Source organism: Pseudorasbora parva, chromosome 13, assembly GCF_024679245.1.
Source record: "Pseudorasbora parva isolate DD20220531a chromosome 13, ASM2467924v1, whole genome shotgun sequence".
Lineage (NCBI taxonomy): Eukaryota > Metazoa > Chordata > Actinopteri > Cypriniformes > Gobionidae > Pseudorasbora > Pseudorasbora parva.
Window position 1 is genome coordinate 3,748,139 of NC_090184.1, and position 20,570 is coordinate 3,768,708.

General features: G+C 39.9%; 1 protein-coding gene across 3 annotated transcripts in view; it reads left to right on the forward strand.

The window, feature by feature from the left end:
• fkbp15b (FKBP prolyl isomerase family member 15b) overlaps positions 1-20,570 on the forward strand; it is a 60,476-nt gene that overhangs the window by 30,299 nt on the left and 9,607 nt on the right. For 2 of the 3 annotated variants that reach the window (XM_067412968.1, XM_067412970.1), the window contains exons 19-28: positions 499-601; positions 5,353-5,385; positions 6,197-6,368; positions 7,647-7,783; positions 7,938-8,093; positions 8,197-8,349; positions 9,353-9,445; positions 11,817-11,918; positions 18,414-18,521; positions 19,278-19,834. In XM_067412968.1, coding sequence (XP_067269069.1) covers positions 499-601; positions 5,353-5,385; positions 6,197-6,368; positions 7,647-7,783; positions 7,938-8,093; positions 8,197-8,349; positions 9,353-9,445; positions 11,817-11,918; positions 18,414-18,521; positions 19,278-19,834 — 1,614 coding nt within the window. The remainder of the gene's footprint in view (positions 1-498; positions 602-5,352; positions 5,386-6,196; positions 6,369-7,646; positions 7,784-7,937; positions 8,094-8,196; positions 8,350-9,352; positions 9,446-11,816; positions 11,919-18,413; positions 18,522-19,277; positions 19,835-20,570) is intronic. The other variant, XM_067412969.1, reaches the window with a different exon arrangement.

A 20,570-nucleotide genomic window follows, 5' to 3' on the forward strand; every position in this document is an offset into this window, starting at 1 on the left:
AACATTAAACCAAACACTAATCCTATCCTCACCCTACAGTAAGTACACGTTGTTAAATAATATTACTTGGTACTTAAATATTTAATTACACTGTATCAATGAAACCTTACAATAGTGTAACCAGATATTAAAAAAAAAAAAAAAAAAAAAAAAAAAAAAAAAAAATATATATATATATATATATATATATATATATATATATATATTCCTTTTATTTTGATGGTTTAATTGAACTTGTAGGGTCATTAAAAACAAACATCACTTTTGGCCACTACTGTATATAGCAAAAAAACGAAATATTGCAATGTTAGTTAGTTAGTTAGTTAGTTAGTTAGTTAGTTAGTTAGTTAGTTAGCTAGTTAAGTTTAGCGATTTTCTTACCTGCATTTGTCCCACTCTCTTCTTTTCCTGTTTTAACGATCACAGTCAATAGAAATGTATAAAAATGTCAAAATAACATTGTGTGCTTTTACTTAAGGGGAATTTGTGCTTGTGTAGGTACGTGGAGCAGAGTAATCTGATGATGGAGCAGAGGACCGACTCTCTGAAGAACAGCAGTGAACAGAATCAGACCAGAATACTGCAGGCAGAACAAGACAAGGTAACACTGTGAAACAGCTCAATACATTACACACACACACACACACACACACACACACACACACACACAATCACACCAGAACAGCTCTAGTCCAGAACCATGAAGAATCGTCTCGGTTACGTATTTACGTACTTGCCGGACATCTCAGCCTCCAGGGTGCTGGAGGAACTCAGGGTTCGCCAGCTGGGTAACTCACCTTAGGAGCAAGATAAGCGCACACATCCGTTCCTTTAGGAGAGGAATGACACAGCAAGTGAGACACTTAGCGGTTCTCGGTGTTAGTGGCTACTTGAGGTGAGTACACAGAAAGATACCAGCTCTACATGAAGAATATAAAATCTAGCAACCGTGTTGGGTGTCGCCCAACGCTTCTGGATCTCCCAAAGTGTCAAGCAGACCCGCATGGCTGTGCTTTTATACACAAGTGGCGGCTGATCAACAGCAGAGGGGACTCAAACTTTCCAGTAAAATAAGAGTCGCGACTGGCATGCCATGGTGGTAATGTTCTCATTTGAAAACATGAACCACCCACGAACGCTGTCTCATGATTATGCCTAGGTGTGTGAGACAGCAATAGTGGCCGTCAGATGAGGACAGGAACAATTGCATCTGGAAATGCACGTGTGGAATAACACCTTTAAAAAGGTGTCATCCCACCCTTGCTCTTTTAGGGAAATTGCTCTTTCAGTGCTGAAGCGCACCAGGGAAATGGCCGTGGCACAGCTGGCAGGCTTTAGTCTAGCCTGCAGTGTACACTAGGCTCTTTTAGGCTGTATTGGAACAGCAGGAAAAGCTCATTGAAGTCATAACCACTGATGCAGAGCCTTCACACCAACACTGTAATACAAGGCTTCTTCCGACTCGTCGTCACTCGAACAGATGAGATGGAACAACAACAGACGACAATGTTGCAGAGTGCTTGTGTGCGGTAGTTTAGAGAAACTCACAACTAGGGATGTCACAAATACCAAGTCGGTACCGAAATTAAAAAAATTTGACGATACCAGCATTTCTGTAGTAGCGGTAGTACCGACTCCTAAATTTTTCCCTTGATCTTTTTCTTAAACAATGTTTAATTTTTAACAGCATGTAGCCTTTAAATGTGTATGTATTATTTACTTATAATGATTGTCATCGTAAATAATAAACTCATTGAATTTAATTTAAATTTTTTTAAATGGTTAAATAAAAATAAAATTGTTTAGCTGTGGTACCGAAATTGGTACAGAAAATCGTAGAATTATGGTATCGGTACCTACTACTGGAATTTTGGTACCGTGACATCCCTACTCACAAACGAGAGCAAAGATGTTTTTATCGCTCATAATTTCTAGAGAGAAATAGCGCAGACACTGGTCAAGGATGGCAGTTTGTAGCGCTCATGTGACTATTTATGCATACTATCAAATGGAGTATACTTTGAAAGGCTACGTGTTCAGCTACAGGTCCTTCTCAAAAAATTAGCATATTGTGATAAAGTTCATTATTTTCCATAATGTATAAAAATTAAAAATTAAACTTTCATATATTTTAGATTCATTGCACACCAACTGAAATATTTCAAGTATTTTATTGTTTTAATACTGATGATTTTGGCATTCAGCTCATGAAAACCCAAAAAATTAGCATATTTCATCCGACCAATAAAATAAAAGTGTTTTTAATACAAAAAAAGTCAACCTTCAAATAATTATGTTCAGTTATGCACTCAATACTAGTGTTGTCACGATACCAAAATTATGACTTCGATACGATACCAGACTAAAATATCGATATATCGATACTCAATCGATACCACGGTAAAAAAAAAAAAAAAAGATAAGATGCTTAATATGACAACAGAACTTATTATTCATTGTTATTTTTTACTAAAAATTAATGCGGCCAGCATGTTCCTTAGGGTTGGGCATCGTTTTGATTTGTACAATTATTGATCAATTACTATTAAAATTATCTCACAAATTTTTGCTATCTCAATGTATTTTTTACAATGGGGTAACATAATTGTGTTGCAATAGCTTACACACAGCACAAGAAAGCTTGATTTCGAATGGTAAATTGAATTTAAAAAGACGAGTATACAGTAATAAAATAAGAACAAATAAACAGATTACAAACAATAGCCCAAATAAATGCAATAGAATAGAAGATACAAATTAAACAGACTGCTTTATTTTTTCAGGTAGGTCTAACATTCAGATAAGAAACTGAATTTAAAAAATGCACATTAATTACATTTAAAACAACATTGGATAATCTTCTTTGTAAAAAATTCAATAGCGTACAGATGAAACTATTAAAGTTACACAAGTTGATCAGTCAAGAGCAGTTGATCGTTTGTCTTTTTGTAGTTTGAATAGCAAATGACTGCGGTCCCTTTAAGACTAACGGACGCATGGATCCTAAACACTGTTCCTGTTACTCGTTCTTCCTGAACTGTTTGCGACTGTGTTTACGTTAATACTCTTCCAGATGTGCACTGATAATTCTTTGAGTGTATTTGACCAATAATAAGCTGGAAAAAGAAGCAAATGTTTGCACTTGTATCATGTCAGAGCCGGCTTTATTACGGTAGGCTATGTGTGTGCGCTTCAGGTGTGAGCACAAAATCTCCGGGGATTAGTAGAACTAATTTATGTGCAATCCCGCGCGAAATTCAGACCGATCACACACTAACACACTGTCATGAGGAAAAAGTCCAGCAGAACGCGCGTTCCCCGTGCTCAGAGGTTAACCGGGCTGAGTGAGAATATGCCGGTGTGTGTCAACTCGCTTTCGGTCGGAGAGGAGAGGACAGCTGGTATCGTTACTGTAAAAACTGAGAATCGTATCGTTTCAGATATTCCAGTATCGATACATATCGAAATATCGATATTTTTGGCAACACTACTCAATACTTGGTCGGGAATCCTTTTGCAGAAATGACTGCTTCGATGCGGCGTGGCATGGAGGCGATCAGCCTGTGGCACTGCTGAGGTGTTATGGTGGCCCAGGATGCTTCGATAGCGACCTTAAGCTCATCCAGAGTGTTGGGTCTTGCGTCTCTCAACTTTCTCTTCACAATATCCCACAGATTCTCTATTGGGGTTCAGGTCAGGAGAGTTGGCAGGCCAATTGAGCACAGTAATACCATGGTCAGTAAACCATTTACCAGTGGTTTTGGCACTGTGAGCAGGTGCCAGGTCGTGCTGAAAAACCAAATCTTCATCTCCATAAAGCTTTTCAGCAGATGGAAGCATGAAGTGCTCCAAAATCTCCTGAAAGCGAGCCGCATTGACCCTGCCCTTGATAAAACACAGTGGACCAACACCAGCAGCTGACATGGCACCCCAGACCATCACTGACTGTGGGTACTTGACACTGGACTTCAGGCATTTTGGCATTTCCTTCTCCCCAGTCTTCCTCCAGACTCTGGCACCTTGATTTCCGAATGACATGTAAAATTTGCTTTCATCCGAAAAAAGTACTTTGAACCACTGAGCAACAGTCCAGTGCTGCTTCTCTGTAGCCCAAAAGTGTCTTGACCTGGGGAATGCGGCACCTGTAGCCCATTTCCTGCACACGCCTGTGCACGGTGGCTCTGGATGTTTCTCCTCCAGACTCAGTCCACTGCTTCCGCAGGTCCCCCAAGGTCTGGAGTCGGTCCTTCTCCACAATCTTCCTCAGGGTCCGCTCACCTCTTCTCGTTGTGCAGTGTTTTTTGCCACACTTTTTCATTCCCACAGACTTCCCACTGAGGTGCCTTGATACAGCACTCTGGGAACAGCCTATTCGTTCAGAAATGTCTTTCTGTGTCTTCCCCTCTCGCTTGAGGGCGTCAATGATGGCCTTCTGGACAGCAGTCAGGTCGGCGGTCTTACCCATGATTGCGGTTTAGAGTAATGAACCAGGCTGGGAGTTTTTAAAAGCCTCAGGAATCTTTTGCAGGTGTTTAGAGTTAATTAGTTGATTCAGATGATTAGGTTAATAGCTCGTTTAGAGAACCTTTTCATGATATGCTAATTTTTTGAGGGTTTTCATGAGCTGTATGCCAAAATCATCAGTATTAAAACAATAAAAGACCTGAAATATTTCAGTGGGTGTGCAATGAATCTAAAATATATGAAAGTTTAATTTTTACCATTACATTATGGAAAATAATGCACTTTATCCCAATATGCTAATTTTTTGAGAAGGACCTGTATATGCTAAGAGTTCACATACAAAGCAAAAAGTATTCTTTGGGTTTTAGTTTTTGGCTTAAACAAGGTGTCTTAGAAGGCACCAACACGAGGCAATGTCACTCCCAACCATTTGGAAAGGCCTTTATGGTGCAGCATTAAAGGCACGGTATGTAAGTTTTGCCACTAGAGGTTGCTTATTCAGAACAATAACAAACGCGTTGCTTGATGATGCCGTGAATGAGATGGAAATCATGTTCATGGAGTAGCTAACATATTAAAGTTTTATTAATGTTACTGTGGTATGAAGCAGAGTGAGGCTGAGAGCCGGGGACATTTACATTGCTGTTTTTATTGTGCTTGTATGCCTCAGTCGGCCATTTTTTTTTATTGTATTTAGCGCAAAATCACTCTTTTTGCACACTGTCCACTAACCTTACAGAAAAATCTGATGCTCATAACGCAATGACAACTCATAGATATCTCTACTTTTAACACTGTTTCCTTCTAAGCCACGTATCTCTGCTCTGATTGGTTAACGCTACTCTGATTGCCTGAGAGCCTTTAGTGGTGACTGCTCTCTTTTCCCAGCATGCACTGCCACTGGAATTGAGTTGGGATCAGGTGAGCAAAAAAAAAAGCGCTGTCCCGCCTCATCCATTTCTCCATAGTCTTCACACACTCTTTCCCATCGTTTATGTTAAATTAAGCATTTCCCATTTCTCTTTTCACTTTTTGTTTTGAACAGGCACCACTCACTAACCAATCAGCATTCATCTCTCAGCAGGGGTAGATTCTACCACCATATTTTCTCTTCTTGACACTACACTGCAAAAAATGCTCTTCTTATTACATTTTTTTTTCTTGTTTCCAATCCAAATATCAAAAAATTCTTTACTCAATATGCATTTACTAGATAAGTAAAATGACATAAGATATTTTTGCTTGTTTTCTGGGGAAAAAAATCTAAATGAAGTGAGATTTTGCTTAAAACAAGCGCAATGATCTGCCAATGGGGTGAGAAAAATAATCTTATTTCAGTTTGGGACGGAAACAAGATGATTTCAATAAAAAAAAAAATATATATATATTATTTTCTCCCCATTGGCAGATAATTTTGCTTGTTTTAAAAAAATCTCACTTCATTTTCAGCTTATTTTTAAGAGTAAAAAGGAAAAATAACTTGTCATTTTATAGTATATGCATCTTATATAGTAAATGCATATTTATTTAAGAATTTTTAGATATTTGGACTAGAAACAAGACAAAATTACTAAGTAAGAAGAGCATTTTTTGCAGTGTGCTCTCATTTCCTTGTATAATTTTTTTTGTCTTTTCATTATAGTCCCATCATCATTTCATCTGAGTCGTCTTGCTGTATCATCAGTTGTGTTTCAGTTGGTTTAATGTCAGTCTCTCTGCATGTCTCTGGAAGGCACGCTTGACGGAGGAGTTGGCGTCTTCCACGGCGCGTGTGTCGGCGCTTCAGCTGGAGTTGAGCTCGCAGCAGCAGAAGGCCGCGGCACTGCAGACCAAACTCAACACGACCCTACAGGACGGCCAGCTGCTCGGCACACAGATCACCGCGCTGGAGGCTCAGATACAGGGTGAGGAGACAAGTTGATCAAATTTAGGAATAGGAATGTTGTCCCATTCTTGTCTAATACAGGCTTCTAGCTGCTCAACTGTCTTGGGTCTTCTTTGTCGCATCTTCCTCTTTATGATGCGCCAAATGTTTTCTATGGGTGAAAGATCTGGACTGCAGGCTGGCCATTTCAGTGCCTGGATCCTTCTTCTACGCAGCCATGATGTTGTGATTGATGCAGTATGTGGTCTGGCATTGTCATGGTGGAAAATGCAAGGTCTTCCCTGAAAGAGATGACGTCTGGATGGAGCATATGTTGCTCTAGAATTTGGATACACCTTTCAGCATTGATGGTGCCTTTCCAGATGTGTAAGCTGCCCATGCCACACACACTCATAAACCCCATACCATCAGAGATGCAGCTTCTGAACTGAGCTCTGAGAACAACTTGGGTTGTTCTTGTCCTCTTTAGTCCGGATGACATGGCGTCCCAGTTTTCAAAAAGATCTTCAAATTGTGATTCGTCTGACCACAGAACAGTTTTCCACTTCGCCACAGTCCATTTTAAATGAGCCTTGGCCCAGAGAAAACGCCTGCGCTTCTGGATCATGTTTAGATATGGTTTCTTTTTTGACCTATAGAGTTTTAGCGGGCGACGGCGAATGGCACGGTGGATTGTGTTCACCAATGTTTTCTGGAAGTATTCCTGAGCCCATGTTGTGATCTCCATTACAGTATCATTCCTGTATGTGATGCAGTGCCGTCTAAGGGCTGAAGATCACGGGCATCCAGTTTGGTTTTCTGGCCTTGACCCTTACGCACAGAGATTGTTCCAGATTCTCTGAATCTTTGGATGATATTATGCACTGTAAATGATGATGATTTTTTTCTCTGAGAAACTCCTTTCTGATATTGCTCCACTATTGTCCGCCGCAGCATTGGGGGAATTGGTGATCCTCTGCCCATCTTGTCTTCTGAGAGACAGTGCCACTCTGAGAGGCTCTTTTTATACCCAGTCATGTTGCCAATTGACCTAATAAGTTCCAAATTGGTCCTCCAGCTGTTCTTTATATGTACATTTAACTTTTTCCGGCCTCTTATTGCTACCTGTCCCAACTTTTTTGGAATGTGTAGCTCTCATGAAATCCAAAATGAGCCAATATTTGGCAGGACATTTCAAAATGGTATGTTGGCACCATTTTTGCTTTCTTGGTAGTAGGAAAACTTTATCATCACACAAGATTAAGACTTTAAGATTAAGATTATTAATAAAAAAAAAGATTGTGTGTGTGTGTTTCAGAGCTGAAGGAGACAGCAGACAGAGTGCAGGGTCAATACAAGATGGAGAAGCAGAAACGGAAGGAACTGGAGCTCAAACTCAACAACATGGAGGAAGAGCTGCAGGACATGAACACAGAGAAGGACAGTCTGGAACGAGTGAGTTATTGGTGTGTGTGTGTGTGTGTGTGTGTGTGTGTGTGTGTGTGTGTGTGTGTGTGTGTGTGTGTGTGTGTGTGTGTGTGTGTGTGTGTGTTTGAAAGACTGAATCCTCATTTGGATGATCTTGTGTGTTGAACTGTTGTGTGCTCAGACTCTCTCAGAGAGGAAGCGCAAGTGGCAGGCCGAGAGACAGCGCTGCGATGAGGAACTGGAAGAGGTGAGGAGGGCGGGCCAGCAGGAGATGGACAGCCTCAGGAGCCAATTACGTAAAGCCAGAACGAGCACTGACCACGCAGCTGCTGAGCAGGTGTGTTTGTATGCATGATGACAAGAATAGATCCATGCTGAATCAATGCTGACCCATTCCTGACAGTCAGTGGGTGTTTAACTGTGAGTGTGTTTGTGTGCAGATGTCTCAGTTGCAGGCGGATCTGGAGCAGGAGTGGCAGGTGAAGTGTGATCAGGCTCTGGCAGCGGCACGTGAACAGCAGAGGAGAGAGACGACTGAACTCACAGAGCACAGAGACGCACTGCAGCTCAAACTCACACAACTGCAGGAGAAGGTACACACTCTCACACGTTCACATACATTTACACACCGCACGTACACAAATTCTCACACACGCACACACACCTGCAGGAGAAGGTACATGCACGGACACACAGGTTTGTTTTAGTGAATTGTGGAGACATTCCATAGGCGTAATGGTTGTTATACTGTACAAACCGTATTTTCTATCCCTTACACTGCCCCTGCCCACTCACTCTCTTCTTGTAATACCCATGTCATACCCATGTCATTATACACATTTGTGTCCTGATATGTCACAAAAACATGAATGCACGCACGCACGCACGCACGCGCACACACACACACACACACACACACACACACACACACACACACACACACACACACACACACACATACACACACATACACACAACTGCAGTAGAAGGTATATTCATACACACACACACTCATAAACACACAGACGCACACATAAATTATGGGTCAAAAGTTTGGAATAATTCATATTTTTTAATGGTTTTGAAAAAAAGTCTCTTCTGATCACCAAGGCTGTTTATTTGATGAAAAATTCAGTAAAAACTGTAATATTGTGACATATTATTCCAATTTAAATCAGCTGTTTTCTTTGTGAATATAAAGTAAAGTGTATTCCTGTGATCAAAGCTGAATTTATCATCATTACTTCAGTCTTCAGTGTCACACGATCCTTCACTAATCATTTTCATTTGAGGATTTGATGATCAAGTAACATTTATGATTACTACTGTTTTCAGTGTTTTTAATCAAATGACTGCAGCCTTGGTGAGCAGAAGAGACTTTTTTCAAGAGCATACATTTTTTTTAAATTATTCTTACTCTTGAATGGTAGAGTAGATGAAGGCACACACCCACACAGTGACTTCCTCAGCGGTCCACATCTGATTATAATACTTTGCAATGTTTGAGTTTAAGAAGACTTTTTGCCAAAGTATTGTATTTTGTTGAGCTGACAATCATTAATCCAACTAACAGTCTTATTTCTCTCCTCTGCATAGTTTAATGCACTCAAACAGTCCCGTGAATCAGAGGAACAGCGTTTGCTACAGCAGCAGGACCAGGGAGAAGAGCTACAGGCCCTGAGAGAGAAGGTGAAACACTGAGCAAAAGCACACACACCGGTTTCTGGTTTCTATCCATTTCTTATTTATTAACCTTCGATTGTATTTTTTGCATCAAGCTGAGCCTCAGGCTCCTCTTCTCTTCAGTTACAACCATAGACTGTAAAAAATCTCATCTAACTCGACCATAGTGGCTATCCACCTGTCACTCAAGTGGCCACAACCTTAATTATGCATAACTTTAAGGCTTAACTCTTTCTCCTCCAAACACAGAATTTTCCGGTTTCCATGTTTTCACTGTTACGTGATAAGGGGTGCTAAAACATCTTCTGAAAGAGTACAGAATCTCCTGATCAAAACACAGGAGAAGCAGAAACAAGTGATTATCATATGTAATATAAATGGTAAATGGTCTGCATTTAAATAGCACTTTCAACAGACCCATGGCCACCAAAGTGCTTTACATATTGCCTCACGTTCACTCACTCATCCATTCAGCCAGCCGAACTGACCAATCAAAGAAAACCAAACCGAACTGACCAATCAAGACCAAGAAAACTGATTGATGGTTCTGACCAATCGAACCACCAATCTTCCGGTTTGTGGCCAACCTACATGAGCCACTGCCACCCCTAATATGTAACGTGATAATCAACATTAAACATCATATAAATCAAAACTGCCTAATGTTACTGAATAAAGTGTGGACCCAGGATGAGCTCTAGGACTGTGAAGCTTTGTGGTGTTGATGGACTCCATCTGTGATCTGGATGTTGTCCTTGACAAAAACTAATTTTTTTCAGCTTTTGCTCAAAATGTTGAATGTTTACCCTTATTCAAGTGTTGATATAAAAAAAAATGCATGAAGCTAGAATAAAACCAGTTTTTTTTTTTGTCATTCTTTTGACATATTGATTGCATGTTCAGATATTCAGACATTCAACAATTCTGGGGGCCATGAAATCATTGTGAAAATGATCAGAAATACTGGCACTGGCTGGCAACTTTTCTTTCTTTTTTTTAATGCTGACGTGAAGAGAGTTAATATAATGTAAACGGATGTATAACAACAAATCACCCCCCTCACAGTTGTCATGAATGGTAAAATTAGCCGTATAGACCAAAACCACAATTTGTGCCAGGCTGTAAACATGTTTTATTCTGCTGTAAAGTTGGGCATTTTAACATGAAAGAGATACAGATTCTGCTCCCTTCTGGAGCCGGTCCCTAGTGGGCAGTCAATGAATTGCAGTCTAAAGCCCTATTCGCACGGGATTAGTATTATCTGGGGACCTCTGGTGATTTGTAATAATTGCAGAGGATGTCTGTGATCTTAATCCCGTGCGAATCGGCCATGTCTATAATTTGTAAAGTAAAAATTCCCCAGCAAATTACCTACCATATTTCGCCGAACACCCGAGGTCCTGTGATAATATTAGTCCCGTGCGAATCGACATCTCTGTGATTTGGCCAGGATTAGGCGGATCGTATATAATTTTTGCAAGGTTTTGTTTCCTGTGCGCATTTCTATCTTTATCTTTCACAAAGAATAAAGGCTGCATAATGCGCTCTGTTATGAATTCCCGTACAGATTATACTTTCACTTTAGAATGAGTACCAATTTGGGAGCAAATTGCTTGAATGGGGTGTTTAATATTTATATCAATACTATTCTTAATGAAAACCATAACAACAGAACAGTCCAATGACAAGCTTAAATGGGCGCTTTGAAACTGAATTTTCCGCCGGATTGTCAGCTTCTCACTCGTGATAAATGAAATCTGATTCCTGCTGTCTGTGCTCAGTTCAGTTTTTAATCGTAGCATCTGTTCTCTAACTGAACAAAATTATTTTTATTACTATAAAACAATCAAAACGATATTGATACATATGACTGTTTATGATTTCTTACAGCTATATCGACGAAAACTATATTTTTTTTATAACGAAAAAAAAACATTTACAAGTCTTGACATCATATCCGGGAGATAAGTCAGTAAATTCGAGTGAAATCACAGGCTTTGCTTATCCCGTGCGAATGTGCCACGCCAAACTCAGATGTGGGGGAGTCGTTTCTAAATCACAGAGGTCCCTAGATAATACTAATCCCATGCGAATAGGGCTTAAGCCACTTCTATGTCAGCTTCAAGAGTGAAGTGAAAAGTGCCGCTCGCTTACAACTCTTTGAATTTATTTTTTTGTGCAATTTATCCTCTGGCCTTTTTTTTCAAGATTTGTAAATGATTGGCTAAACTCTTCACAATGCCTTCAGCTCTTATTTATAGATGGTGTGTTTGCATTCAGGTACAATATAGTTTTCACTGTCTCATACAGTAACCACTGTGTGTTTTATCTCATAAGAGCGAGCGCTGTGGTGACAGTAGTTGTGTGTGTGTTTCAGTGCCGTGTGCTGGAGCAGAGAGCAGCGCTACTGGAGCAACAGCAGGAGGAGAAGATGCGTGTCTCAGAGCCGGCGGAGCAGCAGACAGACACCGCAGGAGAGGTCAGCTTTACTCACACTCATAATATAGCCTGGACTTTATTATTATTACCATACCTTGTTCACATAAAGCATATGAACCTCTTAGGTCAGAATAAACATCATAAATCAAGCCAAGTGTGGCATAAATGAAACCATTAACATGTTATGCTTTTGTGAACTGGTTATATACAGGGTTCCCGCGGGGTCTTAAAAAGCCATAAGAGCATTGATTTTATTAATTTGGAAATAATACCTTAAAAAGTCTTGAATTTGGATTTCTGGGTCTTAAAAATTGTGCTGTATATAACTTCTCTGTATTGTATTTTTCCTTGAAAGTTTCATTTGTCAACCACGATTATTTTGATTAAATAATGCAGTATAAATAAAGAGTGGCAGAACCAATAATTGAGAACGCAACGCAGCCCTGGGTCACAGTACTAAATACTGCGAACACGTGATGCCTTCAGTAAATGAAGATCACAACCATAGACTGCAACACAACACAGATCTCAAGCAACATGCAAAGGAGAAGCGCGAAAAAATTAGTTTTTCTTTGCTGGTAGGGACGTGAAATAGGTATTAATTTTTTATAGAAATGGTCTTAAAAAGGTCTTAAAAAGACTTAAATTTAACTTGAAAAAACCTGTAGGAACCCTGCATATAGATGTAGTTTTTTGGTTTTCCTATCTGAATTTTGCTGGTATTATTATACACTAAATTCAATTGATGTGTTATTCTAAAAACATAAAATACATTAATTTTGTAGATAAAAAAAACTTTAGAAAGAATATTCAAATAGTAAGTGTTCATTTGTTTAATTATTTACTTTAAAATATTAATTTAACTTATTTTAACATAAACATTTGTTAACTATAATGTTAATTTTATCAATGAAATCTCAATGAAAAGAGCTTTTATTTTCCACAACTAAGACGAGAGGATAACGAGAGGACACCAACGTCATTAAACGATAACTGGAAAAAAGACATAAAAAAGACAAGTCTAAAATGTCATTTAAAAAATAAAAACTTTACCAAAATCTGTCTATTTTTGTTGAAAAAAAGAAAGGGGACAAGATTTTACAGACTGTTTTTAACAAGCCTCTGCAAGCTTTCATTGTTGCGATTGCCAGATTTCAGGAATTTAAATCTCCAAAATCAGAGCTTTAACTCTTAAAATGATAAAATTTCTGCCCGGTGTTTAACTTAATCTGGTAACTGCACACACTCGCGCTCGCTCTACACTGCTGTCACGAGCCGCTTGCACTGTTCGCTGCAACTAAATCTGCTATCAAGCCTTCTGTGGGGAACTGTAATAAATACAAACATGCATCTCGACTATACGGCCTTTCAGAATGTTTGTAAACAATCGGCACCAGGATACTTCCGGGTGGCAGAACGCGAGCGGCTTCTGCTGACAAACTGAAGAGATCAGCCGGCTACTGTACACAGTTACATAGTTAAGAACATGTTGTTGATTAAAGTTGAAACTATGATGAAAACGTGTTGTGTTTGGGGTTGCGCCGTCAGATATACAGCAAAAGGTGTAGGATTGTATCGATTTCCTTCAGAAAAAAGTAAATATATCAAGCAAAACCTGTGGATGAGGAGGCTAAAGCGAGTGGACGTCATCAAAAGTGGCACTACAGAGAAGTATTCTCGAAACGGTCCATCTACAAAATCGTAGCAGAGCATAATTTTCTTCAGCTGGGGAAATTCAGGACTAATATTAGTAAACTTTAGATCTCTTTTAAAGATCGAACTCATTGCCAGTCACTGCCTGAAGTAAAAGTAGGAAGAGACCGAACTTCTAGTGTCATGTAGGCTACTGATCGAATGTCAATGGAAGAAATAGGAAAAGCAGATCATAGTTGTAGGCTGATTGATGCGTGAACCACACTGGCTTCATCATCACCGCGAGTTTAGTTTGAGTGAATGCCTAACGTTAGTGGAGTAGCGCTAGTCTACAGCACGCTATATCCTTTTGACCGTCAGAAGCTCACGTCTGTGCCATCTGATCCGACCCCAACCAAGCAACAGAAAACCATCATAGCCTTTTTAGTTAGATAACAGGGGAATAGACCATCTACCATAGCCTAACATATTGTAAGTCAAACAGCAACAGTCACTAAAATAACTACTCAATGGTAGACTGAGGCTCATTTAAAAATGATGGTATTAGACTAGCGCTACATCTACTGGAGCAAGGTTAGGTATTTCATGTGTTGCTATCTCCTGAATTGGTTAATCAGTCCCTCAATAATCATGTTAACTATGTCTGAATCCCAAGCAAGTTGCTAGCGTTGCCATAGGAACGCTTCGGCTTTTGCCACCCGGACGAACGTTTATTACTGCTGTGACGTCATGGTGAATTGTCGTGTATTGTTTGCGATTGGGGTGGCTGAATTTGCAGTTGTTTTAGTAGCAAAACATTCATGTGATTTACCATTTAAAATCTTTGAGAGACATTTCTTGTTTTACCAGTTTCATAATATAGAGAGCGTGTGTTTCAGGAAACTAGATTCTCTAGATTTTTGCTTAAAGGGATCCCCTGGTGTTGAGACTTGTATGGCTTAATATAACATAAATGATGTCTCTTACTGAATTATGTAGTAGAAAACCCATGAAAGATCTACGTTATTTTAAAAATCGATTTTATATTTGGACCATGGGCGGCGCCATTTTGTTTGCGTTCTAGGTTGATGACGTAGAATGGTTGAGCTCCTCAATCAGCTGGCGTTACCCGTAGCTATTTTTACCACAACGCAACTCGAAAATTGTTTCAGAGTTAAACAAAACCAATGAATTGCTTTGTAATTGTACTTAAAACACAATCAAACATACATGTGCACACAAACTACACAAGTCACAAACAGATCGGCGGGCGCGCACACACACCTGACAGACTGCGCTGTCTCAATCGAGATGTTGGGCTGCTCAGTCTCCACGACAGGGGCTGAATCTGAAATCAACCCCCTATACCCTGAAATAGGGCATTATCTGAAGGGACGGCCATTTGTAGTGTTGTCCGACACCATAGTGGACATGTTCGAGTGCAGTCATTCAGTCTCACGTTCACCGCAATAACGAGTGTACAGCCGATTTACACACAGCTGTCCGACTTCACGCACTCGTCTTCATTCACTCCTTCAAGTTGTATTAGTGAACAAAAGCAGGCAATGTTACTTGTGTCTTAAAAATGAACGTTTAAAGATTGAGGTTAATTCGCTTGTGCTCAAACTTTAATGCACAAACCAATCCCATGCATCATCACCAAAACATCCTGCCTCTCTTCCTCACGTTACCCTATCCCATCGTCCTACCTAGATATTTCCCTCTGCTGGATACATTAGGCATTACAGTTAATCTACTGCATATCAACAGTCTATCTATGATATCAACACAGGGATTGAGGGTTATGTATGCGCTAGGGATGGCTCGATACCACAATTTTGGCTTCGGTACGGTACCACAATCTAATACCGAAATACCGATATTAAATCGATACCACAAGGTCTGATATTAGCGCGGGTTTATTACACGCGAATGAGAACAATTATGCACGTTTTGAGTTTATAAAGTGGGAAATTACCACAAATGTTTATTAATAAATTAATTAGCAAAGCTTATCACATCAAATCAGTCATTTGAAAACTTTCTTGTGAGAAATAATTTCAGCAAAAATCTCTCAAAATTAGCAAATTGCTTCTGGTTTCAAAAGACATCTCACTACACTAAAGCAATCTGCATAATCCGATTCAACATTTCACGCTCGTCTCGGATGGAGAACGGAAATCATTTGAACACGCAAGAGATTTTATAGCATTTCGTAAGTTACAGGAGATATGAGCTCATAGGACACACACACACACACACACACACACACACACACACCTGTCACTTAGTCACGCTCGCACATTACACATTAAGTTTCCTTAAACAGTCAAATACACAGAATTATGTACAAATGTCCGTCTTTAGTGAGTATTCACATAAACACAGGCGGTTGTGTCTAATGCGAATGTAAATAGTGCAATAGTACGCGTGCAAATATAATGAGATCTAAATGTCATTGGTTGAAACGAACGCTGGAGATTGTGATATTCGATCTTATGTTAGGCTATGTGTGCGTTGATCAGTGTTAAAAGAAAATAAATGTCTAAATGAGATGGTTTGAACTATTCACTGACCTGTCGATCTCTTCAGAAGTCTTAAAGTCAGGATAGTGACAGATGCTTCTTGGCTAGGTTTGATGGTTCTTCATCAGTTTTATAAGCAAAGTCATTACAAATGTCACTTCTACTCCTCTCTTTATTCATTCGTTTTGGGCATCTTGAGTGAGATTCAACTGCTTTATCCATTTTGTCCGTCTATGTTGTTGTCACATTTGCCGGTTGTTTCGGGTCAGTTTGGGTAGAGAGCTGCCATCTAGCGGTGAACTTCGGAAAAGCAGCATATACCGAAATGTGCCAAATCATGATATCGTACCGTTTTAAATAAAATATATACCGGTATTTTTCCAGTACCGGTATATCGCGCATCCCTAGTATGCGCGCACACAGTGCGTGCGTGCGTGCGTGCGTGCGTGCGTGCGTGCGTGCGTGCGTGCGTGCGTGCGTGCGTGCGTGTGTGTGTGTGTTCGCGCCGATCTGTTGGGGTGTGTGTGAGTCTGTGAGAGAGAGAGAGTTTGTGTGCACATGTACGTTTGAGTGCCTGAAGTCGGACAGCTGTTTGTAAATCGGCTGTACACTCGTTATTGCGGTGCAACGTGAGACTGAATGACTGCACTCGAACATGTCCACTATGGTGTCGGACAACACTACAAATGGCCGTCCCTTCAAATAATGCCCTATTTCAGGGTATAAGGGGTCGATTTCGGGTTCAGCCCCTGTCGTGGAGACTGAGCAGCCCAACATCTCGATTGAGACAGCGCAGTCTGTCAGGTGTGTGTGCGCGCCCGCCGATCTGTTTGTGTAGGTGAGTTTGTGTGCACATGTATGTTTGAGTGTGTTTTAAGTACAATTACAAAGCAATTCATTGGTTTTGTTTAACTCTGAAACAATTTTCGAGTTGCGTTGTGGTAAAAATAGCTACGGGTAACGCCAGCTGATTGAGGAGCTCAACCATTCTACGTCATCAACCTAGAACGCAAACAAAATGGCGCCGCCCATGGTCCAAATATAAAATCGATTTTTAAAATAACGTAGATCTTTCATGGGTTTTCTACTACATAATTCAGTAAGAGACATCATTTATGTTACATTAAGCCATACAAGTCTCAACACCAGGGGATCCCTTTAAAGGTGCAATAATCTGATGAAATGTAAAAATACATTTCTCAAATAACAATCATTCGTTGACAACAATAACAACAATCATTTGTTTTATAATTTTGGGCAAAATTATCATTATTGTCAATTTAACTATTATGCAGCATGACAAAAAAATGTCATCAGACTAAAATGCTCAGACATTTAGTCAAATCAAATTTTAAAAATAATAAATTAACTGGAACTTCAGTTAGACCCTGTTTCCTGTGGCCAAAACACGAGTACACGGGACATTTAAAAAAACTGCCAAATGACGCAGTGAGGGGCGCGACGTTAGAAAAAAACTATTAAGGCAGGTGCTGGTCATTCAAAGGCTAAAGGCAGAGAATATGAGGAATATTTTGCTCTCGGCTTCACTGTTAAAGTGGTTGGCGAGGAGGAGAGGCACGTGTGTGTCCTGTGTCTAATGCTGTGTTCACACCGAACGTACAAGTAAAAGAGGACAGTTAAAGCATATGTGCGATCCATGTGCCTGATCAGTTTTAACAGCAACACATGTTTAAAATGTTTAATTTCAATTTTTTAAAAATCATTCCATTTTTATGGGGTTTTTTGTGTGTGAAATGATTTGTTTTGGGGGGTGTCACATTTTTTCAAAGGTTGAAATGGCCAAAAAAGTTTAAAAAGCACTGCATTAAATTGATCTGAAGTTTTTCCAAAATATGAAGCAGCACAACTATTTTCATCACTGATAATATCATAAATGTTGATCATCAGATCCTCATATGAGAATGATTATTATTATATCTCATTATCTCATATATATCTGATTATTCTCATCATGTAAAATGTGTACCTTGATTACAATGTAAGTCGCTTTGGATAAAAGCGTCTGCCAAATGCATAAAATGTAAATGTAAAAATGTGAATGATTAGTGAAGGATCATGTGACACTGAAGACTGGAGTAATGATGATAAATTCAGCTTTGATCACAGGAATAAATTACATTTTCCTATATTTTCACATAGAGAACAGATGTTTCAAATTGTAATAATATTTCACAATATTACTGTTTTTACTGTATTTCTGATCAAATAAATGTAGCCTCGGTGAGCAGAAGAGACATTTAATTGGCTGGTGTGACAAATTGTGTCAAAATCAGTATTTTTGAAGCGTTATTTTGGTTTGCATCATAAAAGTGGTGCTGGATGTCACTCTTTGTAAGCTCAGCTGTGATTGTGTGCAGGTGAAGCGTGTGATGAATGGGGTGTTCCAGTCGCTCCGCGCCGAGTTCGATCTGACCGAGACATACACAGGAAGTGCTGTTCTCCAAGTGCTGGTCAGCACCATCAAGGTGTGGCTCTCAGTGCTCAGAATCTGACACGCAAACACTTACACTGCAAAACATGCTTTTCTTACTTAGTATTTTTGTCTTGTTTTTAGACCAAACATCTAAAAATTCTTAAAGGGATAGTTCCCTTTAAAATATTTTTTATATTTAAGGGAAGATATTTTGAAGAATGTCAGTAACCAAACAGTTAACTGGAGCCAATTTTTTTCTACTATGTAAGTCAATGGCTCCAGTTAACTGATTGGTTACTGACATTCTTCAAAATATCTTCCCTTGTGTTCAGCTGAAGAAAGAAATTCATACAGGTTTGAAACAACTTGAGGGTGAGTAAAGGATGACAGAATTTTCATTTTAAAGGGAACTATCCCTTTAAAGGGGCGGTTCTGTGTTTTTTTTTCTAGGCTTGGTTGTGTTTAAGGGGCGCAGTATAACATGTCTTAATACTTCTTTTTTTTTAACACTGTATTTTACTTCTATTCTCCCTTTATTCCACACCGCTGTCTGTCCTTTGAACGGCTCGTTTGCTTTCCTGCTTCTATGAAGCCCATCCCTCTGAAAAACGCAATGGTCTTAGATTGGTCAGATGGCGAAATGTAGTTTCCTGTATTTTTATTGGCTGAAGTGCCAAGTACAGGTTAAGGCCACGCCCCTTCCCATTACGGGCAGAAGTCACATCTGCGGAGACTAGCGAGGGTTTATGATGTCACCAACCCAGGAAGAAGCTTGTTGTAGTAACTGTGTTTTTCCCTCCAATGACAGAGTGTCACGCTGCAGCTCCTCACAAACACTGAGAGATCTTCACCTGAACACAGTGAGAAAGAAGAAGAAGAGGAAGAGGAGGAGGAGAGAGAGAGCGATGCACGTCAGACGCATGTTAACGGACAGAGAGAGGAAGAGGAGGAGATGGACAGAGATCCTAAAGATGGACTGGCACAAGTGCAGGAGGACGATGTTTCACCAGCAGAAGAGAAGAAGGAAGAAAAAACGGAAGGCATCCAAAGTGAACAGGAAGAAAGGAATGAAGAGATGTTTGTGGAAGTGAAGGAAGTAGAAGTTAAAGTCAGCTCAGAACACAATGTGCAAGATCAGGACAGTGAAAGTACACACGAAGAGGCCGAAAGTGACGACACATCCAAACAGGAAGTGGCCGCCGAGCTGCCTGATGACATCAGTCCACAGGAAGTGATGGTAGTTGATGAGAGGTCTTCAGAGGAAGCAGAAAGTGCATTGACGCTTGGCGGACCGCCCAAAAACCCGCCGCCGCCCCCTGGTGCTCTACAAGAGGACTGCAGTGCCACACCTGACCACATCAACAGGTATGAACCGTAATGACACTAGATTTGATGCTTAGGTTGTTTAAAAACAGTTCTCCCAAAAATGACTAATCATAATTTACTCACCCTCATGTTATCCACCCTTGTGTTATTTTAGTACCATAGGGATTCTTTTATAGTTTATATATAATAGTGCTGTCAATCGCTTCAAAAATGACTCCTTAAAGGGATCCCCTGGTGTTGAGACTTGTATGGCTTAATATAACATAAATGATGTCTCTTACTGAATTATGTAGTAGAAAACCCATGAAAGATCTACGTTATTTTAAAAATCGATTTTATATTTGGACCATGGGCGGCGCCATTTTGTTTGCGTTCTAGGTTGATGACGTAGTTTGGTTGAACTCCTCAATCAGCTGGCGTTACCCGTTGCTATTTTTACCACAATGCAACTCGAAAATTGTTTCAGAGTTAAACAAAACCAATGAATTCCTTTGTAATTATACTTAAAAACACACTCAAACATACATGTGCACACAAACTCACCTACACAAGTCACAAACAGATCGGCGGGCGCGCACACACACCTGACAGACTGCGCTGTCTCAATCGAGATGTTGGGCTGCTCAGTCTCCACGACAGGGGCTGAATCTGAAATCGACCCCCTATACCCTTAAATAGGGCATTATTTGAAGGGACGGACATTTGTAGTGTTGTCCGACACCATAGTGGACATGTTCGAGTGCAGTCATTCAGTCTCACCACCGCAATAACGAGT